The 25,600-nt window shown below is 40.5% G+C and overlaps 2 protein-coding genes across 4 annotated transcripts in view; one reads left to right on the top strand and one right to left on the bottom strand.

Annotated features, from left to right (window-relative positions):
* Positions 1-5,830: 5,830 nt before the first annotated feature.
* Positions 5,831-11,660, top strand: LOC124146776 (FMRFamide receptor-like). The gene is made up of 2 exons (XM_048384374.1): positions 5,831-5,908; positions 6,406-11,660. Exon 2 carries the CDS (start codon positions 6,451-6,453, stop codon positions 7,726-7,728), a length of 1,278 nt encoding a protein of 425 aa, XP_048240331.1. The 5' UTR covers positions 5,831-5,908; positions 6,406-6,450; the 3' UTR covers positions 7,729-11,660.
* A 4,434-nt stretch (positions 11,661-16,094) lies between these two features.
* The window catches only part of LOC124147931 (unconventional myosin-Ia-like), an 80,382-nt gene continuing 70,876 nt past the window's right edge, over positions 16,095-25,600 (bottom strand). For all 3 annotated transcript variants that reach the window (XM_048384272.1, XM_048384317.1, XM_048384228.1), the window contains 3 exons: positions 23,528-23,672; positions 21,521-21,610; positions 16,095-18,235 (listed from right to left, as the gene is read on the bottom strand). In XM_048384272.1, the coding sequence (XP_048240229.1) occupies positions 18,105-18,235; positions 21,521-21,610; positions 23,528-23,672 (366 nt within the window). In that variant the 3' untranslated portion in view covers positions 16,095-18,104. The remainder of the gene's footprint in view (positions 18,236-21,520; positions 21,611-23,527; positions 23,673-25,600) is intronic.

The following is a 25,600-nucleotide window of genomic DNA, read 5'->3' as shown; positions in this document are numbered from 1 at the left end:
ATATCCAGATATATCACTAAGAATTTTGGCAATCGTTTGGCAGTGCATCTTATGATGTTAAGTCAAGTCAATTCGGAAAGTATTGAGGACTGAATCACTGAATATCCAAACAGTCACTGGAGCTTTTATTATGCAAATTGACGCGTTGTCAGATTTAATGTTGCCAAATTACTGTTTAATTGGTCCCTCGGTGGTGATAATATTCGCATAACCTATATGTACTTGCGCATGCAACCGAATGCCACCCTATATGTTGCGGAGAAGATTAAATCATTTCTGATTACGATCTTGCTGAAACTTTCATGGTCCCTAATTCAATTTATCTGTAAAAGTCAATACAACTGATGTATAAATGTGAAATCATTTACATATACATATTGTAAAGGGATGTCACTGATAAAAAAAATGCCTCAAACTTTTCAGAACAAAGGATCATTGATATGATTATTGCGAATTGTATTAGTATGACTCAAAATTATCGCGGGCTCTATATTATCACGGTATCGGTAAAACTCGTAATCTACAGTCGACTGTTTACTTTTCCAAAACTAAGTACAATATTTCATCGCATGATCGAATACAGGACTCATGCGTTATGTGACGGCTAATCGTTGACACGTTAACGTGTTTATGACAGTTTATGGAACGTTACCTCCTTTCGAAATTGGTTAGAAAATAATCCACTTTTTTTTACGATGTCCTTTGACCCAACATAGGACGAATGAATACATATTATGCATAATCCAAACAGGAAGTGATGTGAACCACATAATCAACACGTATCACACACAAATAGTGATACCAGGATAATATAGAGTTGCCCGCCCTTGATTCGCCAATGACAGGTACTTTGTTTACCGAACTCGGTAAAGAAAATCAGCGTTGGTCAATCCTAACTGATGTGTCATAAAAATTGAATAAAAAACTAGAATCATTTTGCGCATGACATAGTAAACATACGTCATTACGATCCATTATAAACTACTGCGATAATATACATACAGATAATATACATAATATAGCGTACCATGCTGCTAATAAGTATCTGTTCGCAAAGGTGTTCATCAAATATTCGTAATCGTTGATACCATGCCTATGGAATTGTCACCGGGTTTTATCAATACACTGTTCATACACAAACATACCATCTTTTGGCATCGAAGAAACACATCACTACTGATGAACTTGTAATATTGAAACGTCAGGACGTCAACTTCTTCTTTGAATCTTTTCCACAGCCAATCTAAATCCAAACTGCGAATATTGATCTACATGGAAGATACATCGAAAATAATATAAAGCTTGGAGCCAGGTTTACCGAAGGAAATTCGAACTCTTCGATTTTCAGACAATCTGACAAGCGTTTAACCAACACGTCAATCTTAAACATGACCCTCGAGCTCGAGTTGATGGATGTAAGTGTGGTCGTGTTTCTTAAAGGGGCAGTCAATTTCAAAACAAAACCCTGTAGTTGCATAATAGTAACATGTGACGTGTCGGTTACGAGTGTGGATCTTGCGGTGAAGTTTACAATGCATGTGATGTCAAACGCGACATCAATGACTCGATGATGTCAAATCATTATTACACTCATTATACTACAGATAATGAGATAATGATAATTAGTTTCTTGCTTTTTCGTCCAGGAGATTGCTGATCCTCCAAACCTTGGATTTTATCGTAAAAAGTAAATTGTCCCAGGGAATCTCGAAAAAAATGATTACGCTTCACGAACTCAACGGGACTACTAATTTTAGTTCGTTATAACTGTCGTTCGTTATAAGCATACATACAGCATAGCTACAGCAAATAGTCGGGACCAAAAAGTAAGTTCGTTATATCCGTCAGTTCGTTGTAAGCGTGTTCGTTTTAACCGTTGTCTACTGTAGTCATAATATCTTGTTCTGCAGCCGATAGCGCATTTCGTGATTTTTTTAAAACTAAATACGGTATTAGGGCGATATGTGTTATTCATTTTCAGGAATACTATTCTCTTCTATGTGTTTCCCTCATACATGTATGTTAATATATACACCGTTCCACTATGTTTTCAGTGTAGTTGATATCTCTGTACTGTCCCCGATATCATCTTCAATATTGGCGACCCAAAGATTGGTACGTGAATTTAATCGACTTCCGTGGTCCCTGTAGTGAATCCCAAAATACAGGAAAGACTTTAATGCTGTTGCTGAGGCTAATTATTGTAATTACATCCAGGCAGATGCTCGTAAAAGGCTCTTCTGTCGCACTGGTTGAGTTGGTTCCTGTTCTCATGTCGAATGTATTGTACGCGAGTCTCAGGATTTATAGTCTGCATTGGATTATCTGTTTGTGTCACTTTACTAAATTAAATGGAATGCATTTTCCGCTGTTATATATTTTAGTAAGATCATTTCCGATGTACCGAAAGTGCAATTCGATATATTTAGGATATTTATGTGGCTTAGGTGAATTGTTATGTTTAAATTCACTTCTAAATCTCGAAGAACATTTTATCATATCAATCGGATCTATTGTCAGATACCAGTCTCAGAAAGATTCATTTTCAGTTCACCTGTATCTTTCAAAACCATTTGGTTTCAAGTTATTCTCTATTTCTAACCTTATTTGGCGGTTTCCATTTTATATGAAGACGTCATTAGTGTTTAATTACCATAAACATCTCTTTTGAAACGTAACCTGTAGCAGGGGAACATTAATGACTTGCCACGGACCAGTCATCCATGTGTCACGTACCTTCAAAAAGACAACCATATTCGGCTGCATCTTCGGAATCGAATCCAAACTGCGACATTAGCAGCTCGAACAATTGATGTGTTGAGACCAATCAGTGGCAGAACCGTGCGCAACCAGTTGAGGGAGCATGACATCCGCCCGACGTTCAGTGATACGCCCAGTTTTGCTTCCACGTCACTGGTGTAGACAGCACCTGAGGTTCAGTAAAGTGGGATATTATACTGATCACATCTGAGTCCAGGTTTGGACAGAACTGATGGTCGTGCAAGAGTATACAGGCGTTAAGGAGAACGTCGTCATTTTTAGGTGGAAGTGAGTGAGTGAGTATGGTTTTACGCCGCTTTTAGCCCTAATTCAGCAATATCAAGGCGGGGGACACCAGAAATGGGCTTCACACATTGTACCCATGTCGGGAATCGAACCCGGGTCTTCGGGGTGACAAGCGAACGCTTTAACCACTAGGCTACCCGACCGCCCCTTGAGGTGGAAGTGTAATAGTATGGGGTGGCATCACAAATCATGGGTGAAATCATCATTGAAAATGGCATTTGGAATGGCGCATATTACGGGACGATATGGTTCGAGATCGTTTTTCTACCCTTTGTGCAAATGCAGTGACGTAACGTCACGTTGCAGCAGGATAATGTCCTCCCAAACGTTGCCCGTGTGCTAACAGACTTTTTGAGGCAGCATAACATTACTTTACTGCCATGGCCGGCTGTTTCTCCAGACCCCTCCCCGATAGAACATGTCTGGGATGAGATGTAATGACGCCCAAGACAGGGCCAGAACCAGGTGGTGAACTTAGCTCAGTTGGGACAATCTCTGGATGACGTGCCCCAGACTGTTTTCAATCAGTTGATGTCTTTGATGCGCTGCCGTCCTAATGGCCCCACAAAATATTGACTGAGTTGTTACACCACCTCTCTTGAAGGACGTGTTGCTCTGTCTCGTGTTACCAAAAATCTTGGTTGTTTTGTCAAAGGATTTGTTACAATGCCGTAAAAGGCGACTATGCTTGTTGTAAGAGGCGACTAACGGGATCGGGTGATCAGGCTCGCTGATTTGTTTAATGCATATGATCATCGATCCTCATTGTATGGATCGATGCTCATGATGTCAATCACTGGATTGTCTGGTCCAGACTCGATTATATACAGACCACCATCATATAGCTGGAATATTGCTGATTGCGGCGTTAAACAACAAACAAACAAAATCTGTTTCAATAAACCAATGATCAGACGGATGACCTATTATGATGTTGTTATTTTCAACATAACATTAACACCACTTAACTTTTTCTCTGTAAGTATACATAATAAGTTGTAAAACTAAGTAAACTGACTTCAAAGTAAACGTAAGTACACAATCGTTCCAATGCAGAATTCTGGTACACTGCCAAATGACTATATACGCATACAATACGCACTCGGCTCCCTGTTTGGATCGCTGTGGGTGGTAGCCTATAGATATCTATAGAATAGACACCATCAGCTCGGAATTTGACAAGTAATCTGCTTACAATAACAGAACATAGTCGAGTACATTATCATATTACGCAGATCACTGTTTAAGGTAGAAGGTAAGATCCACGTTCAAATGAGAAAGGGGAATCCCGAGTCAATATACTCAGGTTACATGACAAAAAGAGGGCGGAAGAGTCTTAACATTATAATAAACGTAGTTTCCTCAATTCGAAAAAGTATATGCTCTGGCAATATACATCAAGGTTTACGAAAGTAAGAATCCATTTTCTATGTTCGTTTCTTATAGTCGTTCCTGAGCGGTGAGCATTCCCAATTATTTAGACTGACATTTTCACCGTTATCATTGTGTCAGGTAATGAGAAATGAAATGCTCATTACAGCTTACAGCAGTGTTAGATCACCTACGTGCTGTAAATAAAAGCGACAAAACCGATTCCAAAACCACAGTCGACTGTACGATTCCGACCATACTATGAGCATGTGTTTATGAATTACTATCTACTAGTGATGATACTAAATCTAGTAATCAATCCGCGAAATCGCGCATGCGCAGACCGGAAAATTTGGACAAGGCATTAAATAATCCGCATGCGTAAAAGGGTTGAATTTAGCACTTCCGCTAAGCGCTACGAGCACTGCGTCAAACCCAGGCCTGTATCCTGACACACGAGAGCTGACCAATGAAATCTTAGAAAAAGAAATACCGGTATATGATGTTGCTTGATTGACAATGACAATCAAAAAAGGGAGGAGTTTGATAACATCGTTTTCTCGATCGCAGAAAATTCCGGTGTGAAATAACAAGCATCAAAGCGTCGTTCAAAGAAGTCGTTTTTCGTCCAATGACCATATACCAAAAAAACGACGCTTTCGCGTTTGCAGTTATATATGGGTCGTCGTTGTCTGTGTCCGTCGCTCACGCACTCACTCACCCCAGATGCCTATCAAAGATCTGAACAACCTTCATATGACCTATTTTATATGTTCGATCAGCCACGTAGTGTTTAAAAAATTCAGTTAAGGCCATTAGTAAGTCTAGATGTGAGGTGGCCTATGAAAATATCTAAATAAATCATGGTAATGTGCTATTAATTATAAAACTACATTTCCCATTTCATTTCCCATATAAGAAAATTGCTTTGTATGTCAAAAACATTAATCAGTTGAACTAATTTGACGTAGAATTTATCTTTTAACCCGAACTAATAACTCGATCAAAGGTGATAAAACATGTTTGATACAATATTTGTCCCGATTGGAACTAAGAATACAAGCACCAAGACGCCCAAGGCAATATATTTCTTTGATATTTGAATGACAATTCAAGGCGACACTAAGGATATGGTAGTATCGATCAAAGTATTGTTGATATTCCTTACCCTCAAAATGACTGCCAGACTTAACCGTCGTACAAACACATGAATAAACATCTGTTCCCCAGTCTGCCCTACTTCACTATTGTATTCTCTGTTGCAGTTTTCCATTGCCATCTTTGTATGCGTTAATTTATGCCAATCGAACTATGATAAATATGAATATTTCATTGATATTACAATTGTTTCTCTTCTAACAGATTCTTCTCTTGTTCATTTCCATCTGTGAGCAGATCAGTGTAGCTTGTCACAGCCGGGGATATGCAGTGTTTCCTAAAGCTGTAAACTTGCATACCAACCATCTACGCCGTAAGTAGTCAAACAACAATCGGGAGCTTCAATGTCACTTTTTAGAAGTTATTACTTCCATACGTGAACCGTCTATCGTTATGTGAGAGTATGATTGTGTGATTGTTTACTGTTTCAGCTTCAAACTTGTATATTTTTAGTTATCTAAAATAAGCCACAAACAAACGATTTTCTAAAATTCGTCGATCATGAAGCGTCCACCGATGTTCTTACTGTCATTTTCATTAATTTCAGCATCTACTTTGTAAACCAATGTAGACTATATTTACTCTTGTCCTGCAATTCTTTAGATTGTTCAAACTAGTCTCAATTGCTCTTTTTCGACCATTTCAGCATCAAATAATGTCCTTGTCACTGTATCTACCTTTTTAGAATGGAATAACGAAAAATATTGTCACCGTCTAGAATGGTTCATGTTTTGTTATCATAAAAACAATATACCTGAAAGAATATCGAAATCTTTCATGTAGATTTACCAATTGCTGTATCTGTTCTAGGCGCTGGTCTGATCATTACAACTGCTTCACACAGCTTCAGTACCAATGGATAATATAACACATCTTCCCTTCAACAAATCACTCGTCGACGAGTTCCTCTATTACGATGATGCCAACGCCACCGCTAACATCCTTCAAAGCACAGATCCAGCAAACGAGACAGCCTTGGAAATAACCCGTTCTATTATCCAGAAGTTATGTGTGCCTGTGGTCGTTGCCCTCGGCTTCCTGGGCAATGTGCTCAACATGATGGTGCTCACCAGACGTAGCATGAAGTCCTCCACCAACTGCTATCTGACAGCTCTCGCCGCTTTTGATTCTCTTTATCTTGTGTTCAGCTTAACTCTCAGCTTCAAACACTACGAACCATTCCGCCACATGCTTTCATATATGCACTGGTATCGTGTGTGTCGTGTTCTCAGCGACATGTCTGCTAACGTGTCTGTGTTTCTTACCGTCACCTTTACCGTGGAACGTTACATCGGAGTCTGTCATCCCATGCGGGGAAGAACGTTGTGCACAGTTCAGCGGGCAAAAGTCATCATCATCCTAGTGGCTTTGGTGGCCATTGCCTGTACGACGCCGGAGTTTTTCGAAATGAGAGTGACTAAAGAAATACACAATAACGTCACTGTGCCGAAGGTCATGTACACGGACTTTTCCAAGACATATAGCTACAAGATTGGATACTACTGGTTTTTTGTAACAATTTTCACTTTTCTACCATTGCTGTTGCTCTGCGTTTTTAATGGAATTCTCATATCATCTGTTGTGAAAGCCGTTGAAATCAGACGCCGTATGACGTCACTCTCCCCTCACCGCATTTCCAACTCACGTCACAGCGGTGAGCAACAGAAAATCACGAAGATGCTCATCACTGTTGTGTTAGTGTTCCTGTTATGTCAGATTCCTGGTGCTGTCCTGATGATGTATAGCACCTACCTTGAACTGGCTGATGTCAATCTGTCTAAATCAATGAGCAACGACCTAAAGATTGCTGCAAATTTTACCAACTTTCTCATACAGATAAATGCTTCTATCAATTTCATCTTATACTCCCTCATCAGTACCAAATTCAGACGTGTTTTCTACAGAACAGTATGTACAAAATCAAAGAAATATGCGTCTAAAGCATACAGCAAGAATTCCGAATTCAGTGCGATGACCACGTACAGATTAGCATCACTTCATTCAGTGCGAGAACCTGCCTATCATCTTGCTGGGTCTAGAAAGATCGGAGACGCCAGTTCAATGTGTCAGCAAGGTCTCACTCAATATGAGGATGACAGTCTTCAGGATATCAGACAGACATCCAATATGTAAAACAGATCCTTATATCAGATCAAAGGGTTTAATTTTATCGAATGCCACCTGCCTTTTCTATACTAATCTTTGTGTAAATGTTGAGTCCAAATTTCACAAGATGTTTTGTCATTTCAATGTACACTTCTTTTATTTGAACGTGAAGCTCTCGTGGTTTTGATGTGTAGCGTATGACGTCTAGTAGAATTTTTTAATACTTTTGTTATTCCTGTCCTGGAAGTCTTTGATCAGTTTGTAGTGGAAAAACATGATGACGACCTGTGGCGACGCATATCCTGATCCCAGACAATTAACATGGTCTACGAGGGCCTGTACACCTCGAACTTCAGATTTGGTTGACGGCGTGTTAGAGTTAATTATTGAGCTTGACAGTTTATTCAAATTATTCATCTGCTTTGGGCAAATCCCTGACTAAGATCCCTGATATTTGAAACAGCAGCCGGGAATGTCGATTTTATCAACACACCATCAATCAATATGCCATACAATGTTGACCACATCCATTGGAAGGTGATGTATGATAATCTTGTCTTCACAGAATATATATATTTGTGTGTGAGGTTTCAGATAAAACCATTATTTACCCTGAAGCGAACTGTGATGTTCCAGATCTTGGTTCGGATGTCTGAGGGTTTTTTTCAAAATTACCCTAAATATGTTTGCTCAATTTCAAACTTGTTGTACTGCCAGGAGGAGGACAACGACACACACCTCCAGACATATCATCACACGGTGTCACATATCAGTGGAACATACACATCACAATGCAGTAGCGTCTAACATATAAACCCCCAAGTTTATGTTGATGGTTATAATTCCTGAAGTGGTTTCCTTCCTGCCAAATAGCCGTGTGTTTAAATCGGTAAAGTAATTGTGTAAGATACCAGTAAATAACTTAAGTGTGTCGGGTTTCTATCAACAACGTATTCTGGCAGTTATGCCTTCGAGACAAAAGTAGAGGCTGTACAGTTACTTAGAATATTGTTACGTGTTGTTACATGTTGTTGGTCAGCGAAAACATCAAATTGAAGGAAGTTGTTTTTTGGAAGAATGTTTGTTCAGATACTAAAGTAAACATCCGTGGAATTTCGTTGAAAATCGATAATCAAATTGATAATTTGATTAGGTGTCATTACGTTCCAAAGTTCAGAACTGACTAACCTTAAAACACATTTGCATATCACAGAGTTTTATTATGCTTTATGGCTATATCCGTAATGTACGTCCTACATATCGCGATAGTCTCGCGAACATTTCGCAGCACTGTCGATATCATGGAAACATTTGTTATGTGTGTTGTTCATCAACACCCTTTCACACTATCGCGACTGTGGCACGAAAATGACGCGTCCTGTTCGCCATCGCTGGGATGTTGATTTTGGACAATTGTGAAGCTGAACCCAAACTGATCCGAATGGCTTCGTTCCATTCAACAAGTGGTTGATTTTGAGGGCATGTTATACATATTAAATGTCCCCTTTTGTAAACTCTTTTGTAACTTGTTTACATAAAATGTATTTATACACTATGTTAATTATTGGTCTGGAACATATCATGCATGTCTTTCCATTGAAGAAGACAAGGGGCATTTTGAATCCAGTCACATGACATGTTTTTCCAAAGAAGACAAGGGGTAATTTGAATCTAACCACAATGATATTAGGGAATAATGAATCCTTTGAGGGAATAATTTATGATCTAAGAAAATGTTCTATGACCATATGACCACTTCTGGAAAAGTCGAATGTACCATATACTCATCGGTAGGGAATCGGAAATACCTAAAAAATTCCAAAATTGTAAGAGATATTAGTTTCTAATAACAGTTCACTTGACGAGGCACACTGCGTGTTGCTCTCCCACTCTTCTTGGGGGGCGGTCGGGTAGCCTAGTGGTTAAAGCGTTCGCTCGTCACGCCGAAAACGGGTTCGATTCCCGATACAATATGTGAAGCCCATTTCTGGTGTCGAAACTTACTCACTCACGCCTCTCGCCGCTCCTAGCCACGTTCAGCCAACATGGTCGGCGGCCTATGACGTTAACGCACACGGGAATCTTGGCTCATTGCTGGGCATGACATTCTGTGCAGGTTGTGCTGGTGACAATTGACCATTTGAGCACGGTGAGCCCGGGCGTTGTCGTCCTGGATGACAAAACGTCTTCCCCACGCCTTGCAAACGGGATAACAAAGGGTGACAATATGTTGTCCCGATAGTATTGTCCAGTGACCCTTCCGTGCACAATATGGAGTGGGGTTCGCCCTGTCATGCTGATGCCACCCCACACCATAACCGAGCGAAATATGTCATGTGGTCTCAGGTTAGCAATGGGTTTACGCTCAGTTCGACGTCGCAAAATACGACCACGCCTATCAAGGAAGTGCAAAGTGAATCGGGACCCATCTGAAAATATGACCACGATTACCCGTATTGACGCTGTGTCACCATTGACGTCTGTTGGCAACATGACGATTTGTAAGGGGCGGGACAGCACGTGGCCGTCAAGCATGGAGTTGAGCTGCATGTAGTCGATTTCTAGTCGACTGCCATGTAACTCGTACTTCAGTAGTCTAGTGAAAGTTTTCAGTGCTTTGATTCGCCGTTTGAGCTCGACTTCGTTGAGCCTAATTTCGGATCAATCGATCATGTACTCCTGTTGTTGACCCGAGAGGCCCTGAACGGGATCAATCGACAACATTTTGGATTTGTTGGTACCTGTTCCATAGCCTGCCAATCGCAGACTGTGAAACGTTGAACGTATTGGCCACTGCACACTATCTCCTGCCAGTCTCCAGCATGCCAAGAGCCCGCAGACGCCGCATCGCTCGTTCATAATTAATTAACAATTAATGAAATCAAGTAAACCATAACTATATGAGAAGCAAAATCAATCAGATTGAGAGAAATAATGATCCACAGAGATTCAACGACCTTCCTTGAAAATGTCAAAATCAGGAATTGTATAATCTCTCGTTCATAGGCCGGAAGCCTTTTGTACAATAAACTTCTTTTGACTTTGAATTACACCCTTCAGCGTGCGGCATGTGCAAACTATGGGATGAGTTTTGGTGTTAACACATATAAACGTTCTTGCGTAGGATGTTTGTTGTCAACAATTATCTTTGTTCTAATACTTGGTATTAACGTTTATACTCCATGATCCCCATGTCTTTGTAAGAGTATATATTCTACTCTATTGGTATTGTTTCTCGTAACACCATTACGAAAGGGAAAGCTACGGGTAAGCATCTTCACAACAAAACTAGTTTTCAAAGTCACCTACCTGGCTGGACATTAAAGACAGGATTTCAAACAAATATTAGCCAGAACTCATTAAGTGAGTGAGTGAGTGAGTGAGTATGATTTTACGCCGCTTTTAGCAATATTCCAGCAATATCACGGCGGGGGACACCAGAAATGGGCTTCACACATTGTACCCATGTCGGGAATCGAACCCGGGTCTTCGGCGTGACGAGCGAAGTTCAACGCTTTAACCACTAGGCTACCCGACCGCCCCAGAACTCATTAAGGTCACGTGAAGTTCATTTTCGATGATTAATGGACGTTATAAAAGACTAAAGTGTACCAACTGTACACTTTCTCTCAAAGTGTGAATTGGGTCAGATCCCAGTAGCCAGATGGAGTCAACTTGACATTCACTCCCGCTCTTGGCGTAGATGATGAGTTTTTCATTTAGGTTGTTGTGTGAATATCACCAAATGCTTTTCAATTATTTATAATAAGATTTGATACAGATCATATGATTTATATTGCACAATGTGTTTTAAAGATTTACCGTTAACATTTTGAACATTCTATATTTTCTCATACTGCATTATGATGAAGTGTTGTCTATATTTTCACGTTTTGTTTACCAGTGATTTACTTGTCAATTTGAATGTAATTGTGAAATAAACACATGTGGTTTGAACACATGCATATGTCATATAAAACTTCTCGTCCAAGTCAATGGTGTTTTCTGCGATTACAATATTTATTATGCTTACAGTGCCACGTACGTCAATGGTTTATAAGATTTTAATAAGATTAATGTACCAAATGGTTATTTTAAACTCTAAATGTTTGAGTCAACGAAAGTATACAATGAAGCCCGCTTTTCTACAGAGATTTATTATGATTATGGAAAGGGCTTTGTCGGGGTTTTTTGAATGAATAATTTAAAAAAATGAAAATTAGAATTATTTTAAGACACATCCAGTGTACCATTCTATTTTATTATTGGAACTAATTTGTCAAATGTATTGAGTAGACTACTGATCAGAATTAAGGGATAAACGATATCCGTGTTACACTATTGTACTCAAACAATACATGGTAAAACGTGCCACCACAGACCTGGGGTCACTTGCACAAAGTGATCTTAGCGCGATGATGATCGTAACTCCCACACTTAAACTTACGATAGTCGTAGCGCTAAGATCGCTTTGGGGAAAGTGGCGCTGGCGTGCTAGCACTGTGACACAACAACGTGACTAAACAGTCTGTGATAAAGAACCGTCACTGGTAAGTCCCCTGAAGTTGGTGTACGCTCTCCATATCGGTTAAGATGGGGCAAATTTCTTTCAAATGTCTTGGAAACACAACTCGGAATTATGTAGCATCCATTGGTATCTGAAACTATTAACCGCTCGAGAAAGACTTCCTTTTTAAAGTGTCCTTTTGTAGAGATATGGTTTCTTTGGTCTGACGTTTTTATTGTCAGTTGAACTATCCTGGTCTATCGTGAAAAGGTGGTGCAAGGAAGCCCGATTCGTCAAATGTGCTGCAATTTGAAGTTGAGAGTTGCGTTTCTGCGCCATGCCAGATATGGGTGAGTGCGGGGTTAAAAAACAACACACTCACCATAAGGAGCGGAACATAAAGTAGCAACGTATCTGAGGAACAATTTATGGATTTGACGTGGATGTACCTTCACTTTTTTAGCATACCGTGTGCATCACCGCTCATCTTTATTATACAGGATCGTTTTATCCCAGGAAGTGTCCAAATGTGTACCTCTAATGGAGTCTAGGAAGGGTATCGATTCTCAAACCGACTGCTATTTCAGTGGGCTGGGTCAGGTGTTTTCGTAGCCATTATGGCATAAATCCGGTTTGGGCGAAGACAGATCAGACACTTATTCTCTGACAGGTTCCAGGTCTGGTCACAGATCAAAGAAAGGGAGGTCTAGGACCAGCAGGTCATCTCCCATCTTCTATTACAACACCATTAAGCCCACAACGTCCATTGTGATTCATTATCTGTGTTCTAATAGTGAGTTGTATTTCAAATATATCAGGGGCGGTCGGGTCGCCTTGTAGTTAAAGTGTTCGCTCGTCACACCGAAGTCCCGGTTTCGATTCTCCACATGACTACACTATGCAAAGCCCTTTTCTGCTGTCCCCCGCAGCAGTATTGCTGAGATTTCCTAAAAGCGATCTAAAGCCATACTCCTTCACTCAATTATATCATGGCGTGTTAGCTTGAGGCTAAAGCCCGTAGGGATGCAGGTTGAAGACGCTTACTACCTTTGAGAAACCACAAGCAATGGTACGGTGCTGACAGATCTGAGCAATAATTCTAACCAACGATCATGGTTTCCTGGCACGCTAAAGGGACACAACTCTAAGAATCGAATTTCGACGCCCTAGGGACCTTAGGAGGCCAGTATACCTTATCTGCTCTGTAAGTACTTTACTTTCGCTTTGAACAAATTGGTTATTTCAGTTTTATTCCAGCTGGATGTTGAAGAACACGCAAAAGTAGGTTGTAGTCGTTTTCTTTAGTGAACCAGGATCACGTGGTTTTGACACATCATATATATTTAAATTGACAATGCACGAAAATAACCAGTCTAGATTATCCGACGAAACAGATTCCATTTGGCGTGAAAATCATATGAACGGACCACTGAAAATCAATGACACCAAATGTTCGCGAAAAGGATAAGCACGCCCTGCCTTACCGGTAGCGCGCCACTCACACAATATGCATAAAAAGTACCAATTTATTGCCTGACGCCATACAGTACTCCTACCATGCGAGGGCGGCCTGTAAACAAACCAGACAATCAGTGATCGATAGACCAGAAATCCTGTGACAAGATAATCGAGGCGAGCCCGTGATTTGAACCGATAACGCTCCCTTGCAACACGACAAGAACTGTGAAAGGTGAAAATATCATACAGTAAAATATGTAGTAATCACAGTTATTCAGGGTGATCCTTTACAATAATTAGTTTACGCTTTGAGACTCCGTGTATGAGATGCCTCATCTGCAAAAGATGAGTATGGAACCGAGATTTTAGGGCGTTGTAGATAGTCTGTGTGTTGTGTAGCCTGTCCTATTTTTTATCCCATATGGGGCACGGAAGGCCCAGTCGTCTAAGGCGCCGCGATTCGCTGTGCAGAGTTGCGTCCCTTGGGCACGCCAGAAACCTGTGATTGTGGGTTCGAATCCCGGTTCGACCCGATGATGTTTCTAGGTTTGTCAGCACCATACCCGTGCTCGTGGGTTTCGCCGAAGTGGTAAACGTCTGAGACCTGCATAACTTCGGGCTTTCCTCCAAAATTAAGCTGACACGTAGTTATATAACTGGAATACTGTTAAAAGCGGCGTTAAACCCAACTCACTCACTCTGATCCCATAGCTGAACGTCCTCACAGGTAACATCCATGTGAAATTTGGGGATAGAACATTTAGGCAAGAAGTAGGCATCTCCATGGGCATCAATTACGTTCCCCTCCTTGCTGATCATGTTTCTGTATGCATGATATGAATCGGAATTGGCAATTTGGCCAATGAGTTCAATTCAAGCATCTGATATCGTTCAATAATTGTCCCACTGATTTACCAACCTGAACTAGAAATAAAAGTGACCGACTCATCTGTTCCATATTTAGATCTGGACATGAAGGTTCAGAGTAATAATAAAGACTGCATCCACAAGACCGTATGAAAAGCATTCGTGACCAACTCGTGTTATATATATTCCGGGACAAGCCGAAAAGCGACTCGTGCCCCTGTAGTTAATCCACGTTTTAGTAAGGATTTCAAAACGTTTAATACTAGACATGTGGACATTTACACATCTGACGCATCAGTGACCAAAATCATGTCCGATGCAATTCCTATTTTCACTTGTACCATACGTGAATTTACTTGCATTTGCATGTGTGACAGGTGCTACCGGTAGGGCAGGATACGCCCACCTTCTCGCAAACACCTGCTTTCATCTCTAATTGATAGTGATTAATAAACACATACTTATGATATAGTCTGACTTACGGAAATACGGTTTGACATTCTCCTCACTAGGGGGCGGTCGGGTAGCCTAGTGGTTAAAGCGTTCGCTCGTCACGCCGAAGACCCGGGTTCGATTCCCGACATGGGTACAATGTGTGAAGCCCATTTCTGGTGTCCCCCGCCGTGATATTGCTGGAATATTGCTAAAAGCGGCGTAAAAATTTACTCACTCACTCACTCTCCTCACTAGGTTCATAATTATATACTCACGTATGACGTTCTTTGCAGAATCCCATGTGCCACTGTGTGACGTCTGTCGCAAGTTCAGCCCAGAAATATACAATAGGGCTAAAGTCAGGAGCGGACATCGGCTTATGCCTTGTTGCTGAATAAAGGCATTGACCACATTTCTAAATCAGGCTGATGTCGTCTTCAGTATTGCAAACGATCTTGTTCACGATGAGTTGTGACTGGTATACAAATTGTTGGACGTCAGGAACGGCTGCCTCTTGTTAGACATGCTATTGCGAACGTATAAGGCAATAAAGGGATCCTCTCGTGAGTGGCGTGACACCATCACCCTGTTACTCAATTCAAGGTAACACTGTACCTTCCTTGCCTGTCGCCCAAGAGCCATCAGGGTCTTTGAGCAAAGTTAACGGAACAAACACTGAGTGATCAGAATCGCATTGTTTCAACGTGCCAACGTTTCATCTGCTGCTGTTGATGAGGTTTGAAACAATGTGTTCATACCTCGATTTCCACGCGCAGATAGTGATAATTGTGATCAGTGTTTACCTGATCTTGGATCACTTTAACCTTGACCGCATATTGCTTCCATCATGAATGTCAAAAGATTCATGAGGTCTTAGACGACTGGTGGTTTTTTATTCTTCTTTTGAACAGGACGACTTTAACTCTACCTTTTTTACATGTGTGTTACCCTTCCAAACATACGTTGTTCCATTTATCAAGGATAACAGTTTCCAATCGACATCGGCACGGACGATGAATTGATGGTCGACATAGTGTGTTTTATCAAGATTTATGGTGCAAACGTAGAGAAAATGTGAACAGTACATGACATAGCATTTTTATAATAATGTAAGATACGCATCACAGTGTGTAAATCGTTTATTTTTAAACCATATATATATATATATATATATATGAATTCGTCATGCGATGAGAATATCCATTAATTTATCCAGTCAGTCATATGACATAAAACTAAATGTTTCAACACATTCTGAATAGATGTCAATAGACATGGTTGTGCTGCGGCTACTGTATGAATACATCATGAACATAATGGCCGACGTGTATATGTATAAACATTTGTCTGAATAGATGGACAGATTAATAGATATCTGAACATTATTGCATAGGTCTGTAAAACTCCCATTTGTATTTGTGTCCCTCGTCACATTGCCAATACTGAACCAATTGTCAGTTATCATATTTTGCAAATTAGTAAAGTAAAGAAGATAATACGCACGAAATATTGCTCTAATTCCACCTCACACGCGATGCATGTTACGCATGTAATATTCCATATTCACTACAATGCTTCATTGCAAAGGAACGGCTATTATGTATGGGGCAGATTTCGGAACCTCTATAACAGGAAATCAAATATTGGCTTGGCTTCTTTGAAGCCGTCTGCTTTGGAACACAATCAATACAAATAGTGGGCTCGTTGTTAAGAGTCATTTTGTGACGAGACTATTTGCCAGTTGTAGAGGTATTTGCCACATATTAGACATTTCGCTAAACTGTAATACGAAAGCCGAGATGTTCATTCACACTGATTTAAGGACATGTTACTGTCTTCAGTAAAGATCAATGATCGACATAAAGTCATTTTAAGGGGTTTCCACATAACAATACAACCGCACTGGTAGAGGTTAAAGCAATACTTGACTCCTCTACAGATTCAAGACCACACTATCAGTGATATCCTCTATACATAGACCTGCATGTGGCCCTCTGGGCCTCTAACCCCAAGATGGCTATGTCTCTCCGGGCAGGCGGGCAGAAGAGATACAGAGTGAACGTCGGATGGCAGACAATTGAGCCACCTTGCTCAAAGCAGTCACGTGGATTAAGGGGAATCGATTCAATCTTTGTGTAAAAGTATCCCTCGGACCACGTACTGGGAACCGTGACGAAATCGTGCAGAAAAGATATGGACGTACATGTACCTAAAATACCCCAAACCTACATACGATGTACATTTAAACATATAGACATACATTGATGCACATTAAAGATATGAACATATATGTGAAACACATTAAAGACATGGACATATAGATGATGCACATTTCAAATAATTGACAAACTTCAATTTCAAGAGATCGATGTATATTTAAAGAGAGGGACATTTACGATGTACAATTTAAAGATTGACATATATGATGAACATTTAAGGAGACTGACATACAGACGAAGAACATATAATGTGAGTGAGTATGGTTTTACGCCGCTTTTAGCAATATTCCAGCAATATCACGGCGGGGGACACCAGAAATGGGCTTCACACAATGTACCCATGTCGGGAATCGAACCCGGGTCTTCGGCGTGACGGGCGAACGCTTTAACCTCTAGGCTACCCGACCGACCCACGAAGAACATATAAAGATATTGACATACATGATTACATTTAAAGAGATTGACATCATATGATTTACATTTAAAGATATTGACATATATGATGAACATGAGGGAGATTGTCATACCTATAATGAACAATGGTATTGTCACAAATACCACGACAAGAAGCCACATGTGCAATGTCAACAGACAGATAGAAAGAGATGCGGAACATGTCTACGATGCTTCACGTGTATGAATGTTAAGCGATCGGCGTAACTGATCCTAAACATTTGAATGTTGTACATATTTGTATACTGCATACGGTAATGTTGGTATTGTAATACTCAATAACATCAAATGAGAGATATCCAGTGAGAACCTAAAATATTCTTCCTGGGCCCGCGTTTCTTCACAGATCAACAAGCCATCATAAAAAGTGCCTTACTTTTGACAGTTTGAACTACAGGAACCATCGCTGCTTATAACTTACTCACGTTTTGACATTCAATTGATCTTTCACATACAATTTCTTTTTAATATCTTGACATTCTGGATTTCATCATTGCATCCATCTCGCTTTCTTCTTTAGCCATTGACGTCTTTACTGTCACCTTGACCTTGGCCCACTCACGTGTTTTACCGGTACCGATAGGCGACGTCGGACCTAAATCAAGGGAAACATGATTTCATTTTGTCATCGAAAAAATGCCAACAACGTAATGTCTGATGGGTTGAGCCTGGCCATCCGAGGCTAACTTCCAGTGTAAAGAGAGAGTGCACCTTGATAACATGTAGATATGTGTTCACACATCTGATCACAGTGACATGTGAAGGTTCAACCTGGGTCTAAGCCTGTCAAGCACATGGCTTGATGAAACCGCGACTAACATTCGGATTCTTACAGTATTTGTTTTGTGGAGCCGATGGATATATCTGAACCAAATAAAACCAGTAATGTGCTGACTTACTTACAAAAACTGAATGTATCCTTTCAAATACCCCAAAGTAGTTGAAAAGTAGAACCATAACGAAACCAACTTTGAGAACATCCTGCAAAAAGGTGTCCATGCATGGGTCGGGAAAACCGCCACATTCATTTCAAATCAATCATTGTACGATGGCCGTACAAGATTCAGTAATGCGACTGCCAAACATTGGCGCGAATGGAAGCTTGTACACGTCGTGGCATTGACCAAATGAGACGATCAAGTAGCTACTGGGGACTTTTTACCACCCTACACTAACGTCCTGACCAAGATGTTCACGAGTCAGGATCTTAACATGGCGACCATAAACGAGGCCCTGCGTAACATATTCAATTGTTTGGATGTGTGCTCAATGTGGACGGGAATAGTCGTCCATCAGGATATACCTATGAGTGCCTAGAGGAATGCTAATAGGTGTGATGATCTCATTTCCATGACGTACACCAGTATTGCCACTCGTTCATAAACTCTAAACAGATCATGTTGCGCAAATGTACAGTTGTTGTAGTGTTACCCACTACGCTCTGTTGCCGGATATAATTGGTTGGTTGGTTGTTGTTGTTGTTGTTGTTGTTTAACGCCGCACTCAGCAATATTCCAGCTGTATGACAGCGGTCTGTAAATAGTTGAGTCTGGACCAGACAATCCAGTGATTGATTTCATGAGCATCAATCCACGCAATTGGGATCGATGACATACATCAACCAAGTCAGCGAGCCTCGCCACGCGATCCCGTTGGTCGCCTTTTACGGCAAGTATGGGATGCTGAAGACCTATTTTACAACGGATCTTCACGGGTATGCCGGTATGTAACACTGACATTGCAGGATTTCATTGCAGGTGTGTATATAACATTTGGCTTCTCAAGGTTAGTTATGATTGGGCTCTCCCAATGGCCACCTTTTTCATATATAGTGGACTAGCTGCCACGTTTTGGTATCTGAATGCACACATTTCATTATTTGAGAGTTGCGGTTAGCTTCGTACCAAAAACATTTCGAGGGATTAATGAGCCCAACAAAAACTCTCTGTGAGATACATGTGTCTTACGGCAAACAATTCCCCACCAACAAGCAAACTGTCAGGAACCCTTGGGAGTTACGATTCAAATGCGATTAGAAATACATGAATAATAGATATAACTGCGACGTAGAATAACGTAATGTCCGGAGGTCATTTTTTATTACAGCTTTTGCTTGACCTGACAGTCTCCAGCCAACGCCAAACATCCAGTGAAGACTTCTGTGCCTCCAGTGCTAAGTAGGTAGTATCTGATCCTGTACGATACAGCCTTTTGGCCCAGTGTGCTGGAAAACCAGATGTGTGTTTTGGGGGAGGGGGATCTTGCAGACACTGACAGAGTGACACCTGTCCACCGAGTCGGCTCCCAGGGGCACAAAGGACGTGCAATTTCCTTTCTGAATGCTCACGGCCCAAATCACTGTGTGGTAAAATGATCTAGTAGTCGAAAACTGCTCAGGTGCAGTGGTTAGTTAAATAACGACTGCTCGCATTAGTGGGTCAAATTGTCATCTTAATCGGCTGGATTTAATTTACAAGACTGTGGTGGAATTACAGAAGTGATTGAGTATCTGGAAGGTAGACGGCTTGTCAGGCCCTGGTTTCAGACCATGTTTCTTCGGCCCAAAATGAAGAACCAATTCTCCAAGCGCACTCTACCGGTAGACAAAGAAGAGAAGAACCAGACCTGACATATGACCCCTCTGAAAATGTTTGGCGGGACAGACCAATTTCTCCGGGTGGTGAAATGTGTCGTATACCCGATCAAAAGGAACGTTTGCCTTGAACTCAGTGGACAATATTAACATTCAAAAAGGCAATATGTTCTCTCGTGTCAACTGACATGTGGCATGTCGTAACAACCACGTGGGTCTCGTGCACTTTCACCTCATTCTGTGAAAATGAATGAGCTTAACCATCTTCTCGTCATAATTGAGATTTCGAGCTGGGTTAACATTCCTGTACTCCAGTATGCTAACTAGTTGCTGGCGTGTGCACCTGTCGGTGTGACAGAGGTACAAGTTACCAGTGTATATAATGCAATATACTATGTGCATAGAATAACAATTTGTACACTTTTTTCATATATATAGAATATGGTTGGTAATGCACAGGACATTTTGTCACTTTTTACTGTATTGACATATACTACTCAAAAAAGATAAGGACCGCCCGATTCATTCATATTACTAAAGTTAATCAGACCCGATGAAAGAATCGGGTAGTCGTCAACCCTTTTTCGTAGTATATGTCTAAATCACCAATATCAGACCAATTACAATGCTTGGGATAACTTATCAAAACAAAAATATTTTCAGTGTGTGTTTGTTCATATGAGTAAGACTCTGAATCGTCGATGCTTGTATCGGAACTAAATTCACGAAGAATGAGTGCCATGTCGTTTTAGGTATCACATTTGGATATAAAGCATCATATACAATAATTAGGTACACGTGACCTTAGAGTATATTGTAGTTGAACCATCGGCTGTAATGCGAAAGTGTTCCTCAAATTGAGATATATCAAGGAATACATCCACGGCAATACTTTTTTCCGCTAATATTCTACAATTAGTATTTATTGAAATGCTTGAGTACTTTATAAACATAGATCTTAAACATGTAATGAATGCACTACTTTAAAGTATAATCAGTTTGTATCAAAATCGATTTCATCACTTACGTGCTATGTACGGATCGTTTTATATGTAAGACAATCAGTATGATAGTGTATTGTGTTTAATAATGTATACATTTTCATGATATATGACTATTCTAAATGCTTCTGGAAAAATAAACTGCTCTGAAACAAATGAACTTGAACACCTGTCGAAAAACTTCACAGCTGAATATTTTCTCTATGAGAATGAAGTTACAATTTCAGTAAAACGATTACCCTTTCGCAGTATATCCGGTCACTGAGTTATTATTTAAGTGAGTTACCTGATCTTCTGCCATCCAATCCACCGTCAGGGTCTCTTAGTACTTGTTCTTGGAGAGAGTCTACAGTCATTTGTTTTTGTGAGGAGCTTCCTGAAATGAAGTCCAAATGTCTCAACATTGGCAATGTCACGAAAGCATCACGGTGTCTTTACTAATGGTTCTGAGTGAAAATAAAGTGGACATTAAGATGTAAAATGGTACTACCGTCGTATTGTGCAATCTGTCTTTCAGGACCAAATGAGTATAGTCAAGCATTAAGATGTCCTTTACACCTGGTATTATTATTCGATTTCACAGAAACAGATGGACACGTTTTCCTTAGTTATCTATCTCAGTTTGTCGTCCTTTGTCGCAGGAGGATTGGAATTTACACATGTTTAAATATTGTTAATTGTTTAACAGTATCCACAACTGGATATATATATAGTCTAGATAACCCTGCTATGTCAAGTTGTGAAAAAAGCGACAAAACACTTTCCATATTCATCAGAAGTCGATTGTACGATTCCGATTATATCAGGAGCATGTGTTTATGGATCACGAATCACTATCAAATAGTGATGACACCAGGTTTTTGCGAAAAGGTGAGCGTATCCTGCCCTACCGATGGCACCCGTCACAAACACAGGCAAAGGCAAGTCAATTGTCCACTTTAAGAAACTCGGGAACAGTCAAAATAGGGAATTGCATCGGACATAATTTTTTGGGAGTGATGCGTCATATTTGGAAATGCCCTCCACAAGTATTTCATAAAACGTTTTGAAAACTTTACTGAAGCCTTGAATGTTGTAACCTTGATCAAACACCTTCTTAGCAAGCCACGCATGAATCCCTATCAAAACCCGAGTTTCCTAAAGGGCAGTATGAACTCTTTGATGCGCCACGTGCATGTTAAACCCGTTTTGCCACCGACGGGCAGGATAAGTTCACTTGTTCGCGAACACCTGGCATCATCACAACTTCATTTTGACACTGATTGAAATATTTTTTCTCATTTATTATTTTCATAAAGCATTGATTTCCAGGAACCTTTGATCGTTGTTTCTATTCCAGTTTGGTTTCTATGTTTTCTTTGCCAGAAACCTATGGCTGTGGGTTCGAATACAGGTTTGCCCCGATTATGTTTCTAGGTTTGTCAGCACCATATCCGTGCTCGTGGGTTTCACCAAACTGGTAAACGTCACGTGGGGCTTTCTTCCCACATCAAGCTGGCACACCGCGATATAAATGCTGAGAGTGGTATTTACCCAAACACGCTCACTCATTCACTCATTCATTCACTCACTCACTCACTCATACACCTGCTTGTTTTGAAAGATTTTAAGATTTTAAGGTCGCAATACAACTGAAAGAAACTGGTCTATTTACCCCATGAACTCAACATCCGTGTGGAAACCGCTGTTACCTTTTCGTTTACAAACTGATATTTATAATCACCCTTCCTTTCACATTAGGCCAGACAGCTTGATTTGTGGGGAAAACAACAAAATGTGTATGCAAAGTCCACAGTAGAACCGATCTTATACTCAACGTCTTGTTCACATACTGATATTTCCTTACAACGTCATCGCTAAAGAACGCGTGACATGATTCATTGCTTTTAATCATGTCCAACATACATGTACCTTACGTTTAAGATCATTTAGGTGTTGAGATAAGCACATGTGCTTATCATCTTTCTTTTACAACTTTAATACTTAAGTTTGTTTAATATATGTATATGCTTACGAATACTTAACAGATAATTCAACACTTGAGAATGTTTAATATGTCTACTGATCTAGTTATCGGTGTGATCAAATCAGACATTGAAAGATTCAATGATGATCGACGAAAACTTAAATTACATTATGAAGGTTGCGTTTCGAAACAACAAAACAGATTAATTAATGACATAACTGATATTCAGTCAGGTATCATATGATTTTTACCCAACCTTTGATTCTTTATGACCTTTTTGTCCCCAATACTTCAGGATTTGGATATTTACTGGTATTCTGTACACACCTCGTCTATCTGTGTTCCAGCTGTAGTCCATGTGATTCTTTATGTCTTCCCCTCTCTTCCTCAGGGCGATCCGAAGCTTCCTTGATGATTCTCCTTGAGTAAAACCCTCTCTCTGATCTGTCCTCGACCACTGTGTCCTGAGACGCTGTGCAAACAAAGGGTGTGTGGGTGTATTGGCGGTCGTAACACAACAGGTATAACATGTACATGAATATAAGACCGCCTCCGTGGTTTAGTGGTAGACGGGCCGCCCGGAGAGCGGAAGGTCAAGGGTTCGACCCCCGGCCACGTCATACCAAAAGATGGTACTTCTTGTTACCCTGTCTGGCGCTCGGCATTAAAGGGCTAAAACAAGGACTGGTCGGCTCGGGGTCAGTATACTGTGTGCTGAGTGGGGTATTCATGTTAAGACTGCGGCATGGTATCTCAGTGAGCTAACACTGTAAATCGGCATCAGTCCGGACTAGTAAAAGCAGACACACACACACACGTGCATGCACGTTCCTATTTAAGTGTAATAATCTCTTACACGACGTTTAACCCCATTTCACCTCACCTCTCCTCACATGAATATCACAGGGATATGTGTTACACCACTCTAAGCTGGACAACCAGTTGGCTTTACGAAAAGTATAGTTACTTTTATTTTCTGCCATGTATACGTTTGAGCTTCCAAGCTGTTTATAATTATATTATTTGCAACATTTATTCAACAGTGCCGCGAGGCAGTGTAGCCCACCTGGATATGTAGTCAACAGATTTATGTGTCAAACATTGAAAACATGTTGATATCAGCATTCATATTCAAAAATAATTAACCACAAATACTGAAGTATAAAATTAATACGAAAATCAAATGATTTGAACAAAATTTAATTTAGAAACATAAATGACAAAGACATTTCAGCTCCCTCAGTCTGTATTTCAGGGAAGAAGATGTTAACAGAGACAATATAATTGTGCCTCTTAAGTGGTTATATTACAGAGCATAGTCAAAACAAGGTAAGCATTTACAATACCACAAAAACGCTACAAATATGTTCAGCCCTACTGCTAACCATGGCATTCCATTTTGACGACACATTTTAATATGGTTGGAAGTGGCTATATTGACGGGGATGTCTTTTTACAAAATGGAGAGAAATCAAATGTAATCAAACTAGTCTCAAATTCACTGGTTCACTGGTTTATGATGAGATCATGTGTATAGTTCGCGAAAACTTTGAAAGAGTTTAGGAGTGAGCGAGGTTGATTTACCGCCGCTTTGAACAGTATTTCAGTTATATCAAGGCGTGTCCGCTCAATGTGGGAGGAAAGCCCCAAGTGACGCAAGTCTCAGATGTTGATCACTTTGGTGAAACCTAGACACATATAATTGGGGCGAATCAAGATTCGAACCCTCAATCACAACTCTGCACATCGACTTGCGGGCCCTAGACAACTGGGCCACCCGAAGAATTTAGGAGCATGATGAAAGTGCAAAGGTTAAATGTATAACATCGTGAAAAGAGCACATATGTTGAGCCCTACAACTAACTACACATTTACAAAATTTCATTCCAATTGGTAATTAATGACCATACATAGGTTCACCGATATGAAATCGGATTCGAACACCTCTTGAACAAATTGGAGTGTCAACATTGGTTGGAACAAGTATGTTAAGTTTCAGCTACGTCGGTCCCGTGATAAAGATGTTTACATGGACGCTGTACAACGGACAAAGATACCACAAGGCAAGCGAGTAAAACAGTTAGTATGGGTTTTAACTTCAAGAGTAGGAAACACTACCAACGAGGTGGAGCTATATAGTGAGTGAGTGAGAGAGTGAGTGAGTTGGGTTTGACGCAGCTTTTAACAGTATTCCAGTTATATCGCGGCGTGTCAGCTTAATGTGGGAGGAAAGCCCTAAGTGATGCAGGTCTCAGACGTTTACCACTTCGGTGAAACCCACGAGCACGGGTATGGTGCTGACAAACCTAGAAACATAATCGGGGCGAACCGGGATTCGAACCCACAATCATTGGTTTCTGGCGTGCCTAAGGGACGCAACTCTGCACAGCGAATCGCGGC

This window comes from Haliotis rufescens, unplaced genomic scaffold (assembly GCF_023055435.1).
Source record: "Haliotis rufescens isolate VD_foot unplaced genomic scaffold, xgHalRufe1.0.p SCAF_1, whole genome shotgun sequence".
In the NCBI taxonomy this organism is placed as follows: domain Eukaryota; kingdom Metazoa; phylum Mollusca; class Gastropoda; order Lepetellida; family Haliotidae; genus Haliotis; species Haliotis rufescens.
Note: the sequence above shows the minus strand (reverse complement) of the source record. Positions and strands in the feature narration are given on the sequence as shown.

Coding starts and splice junctions, on each gene's coding strand:
- LOC124146776 (XM_048384374.1), top strand. CDS start 6,451: ATGGATAATATAACACATCTTCCCTTCAACAAATCACTCGTCGACGAG.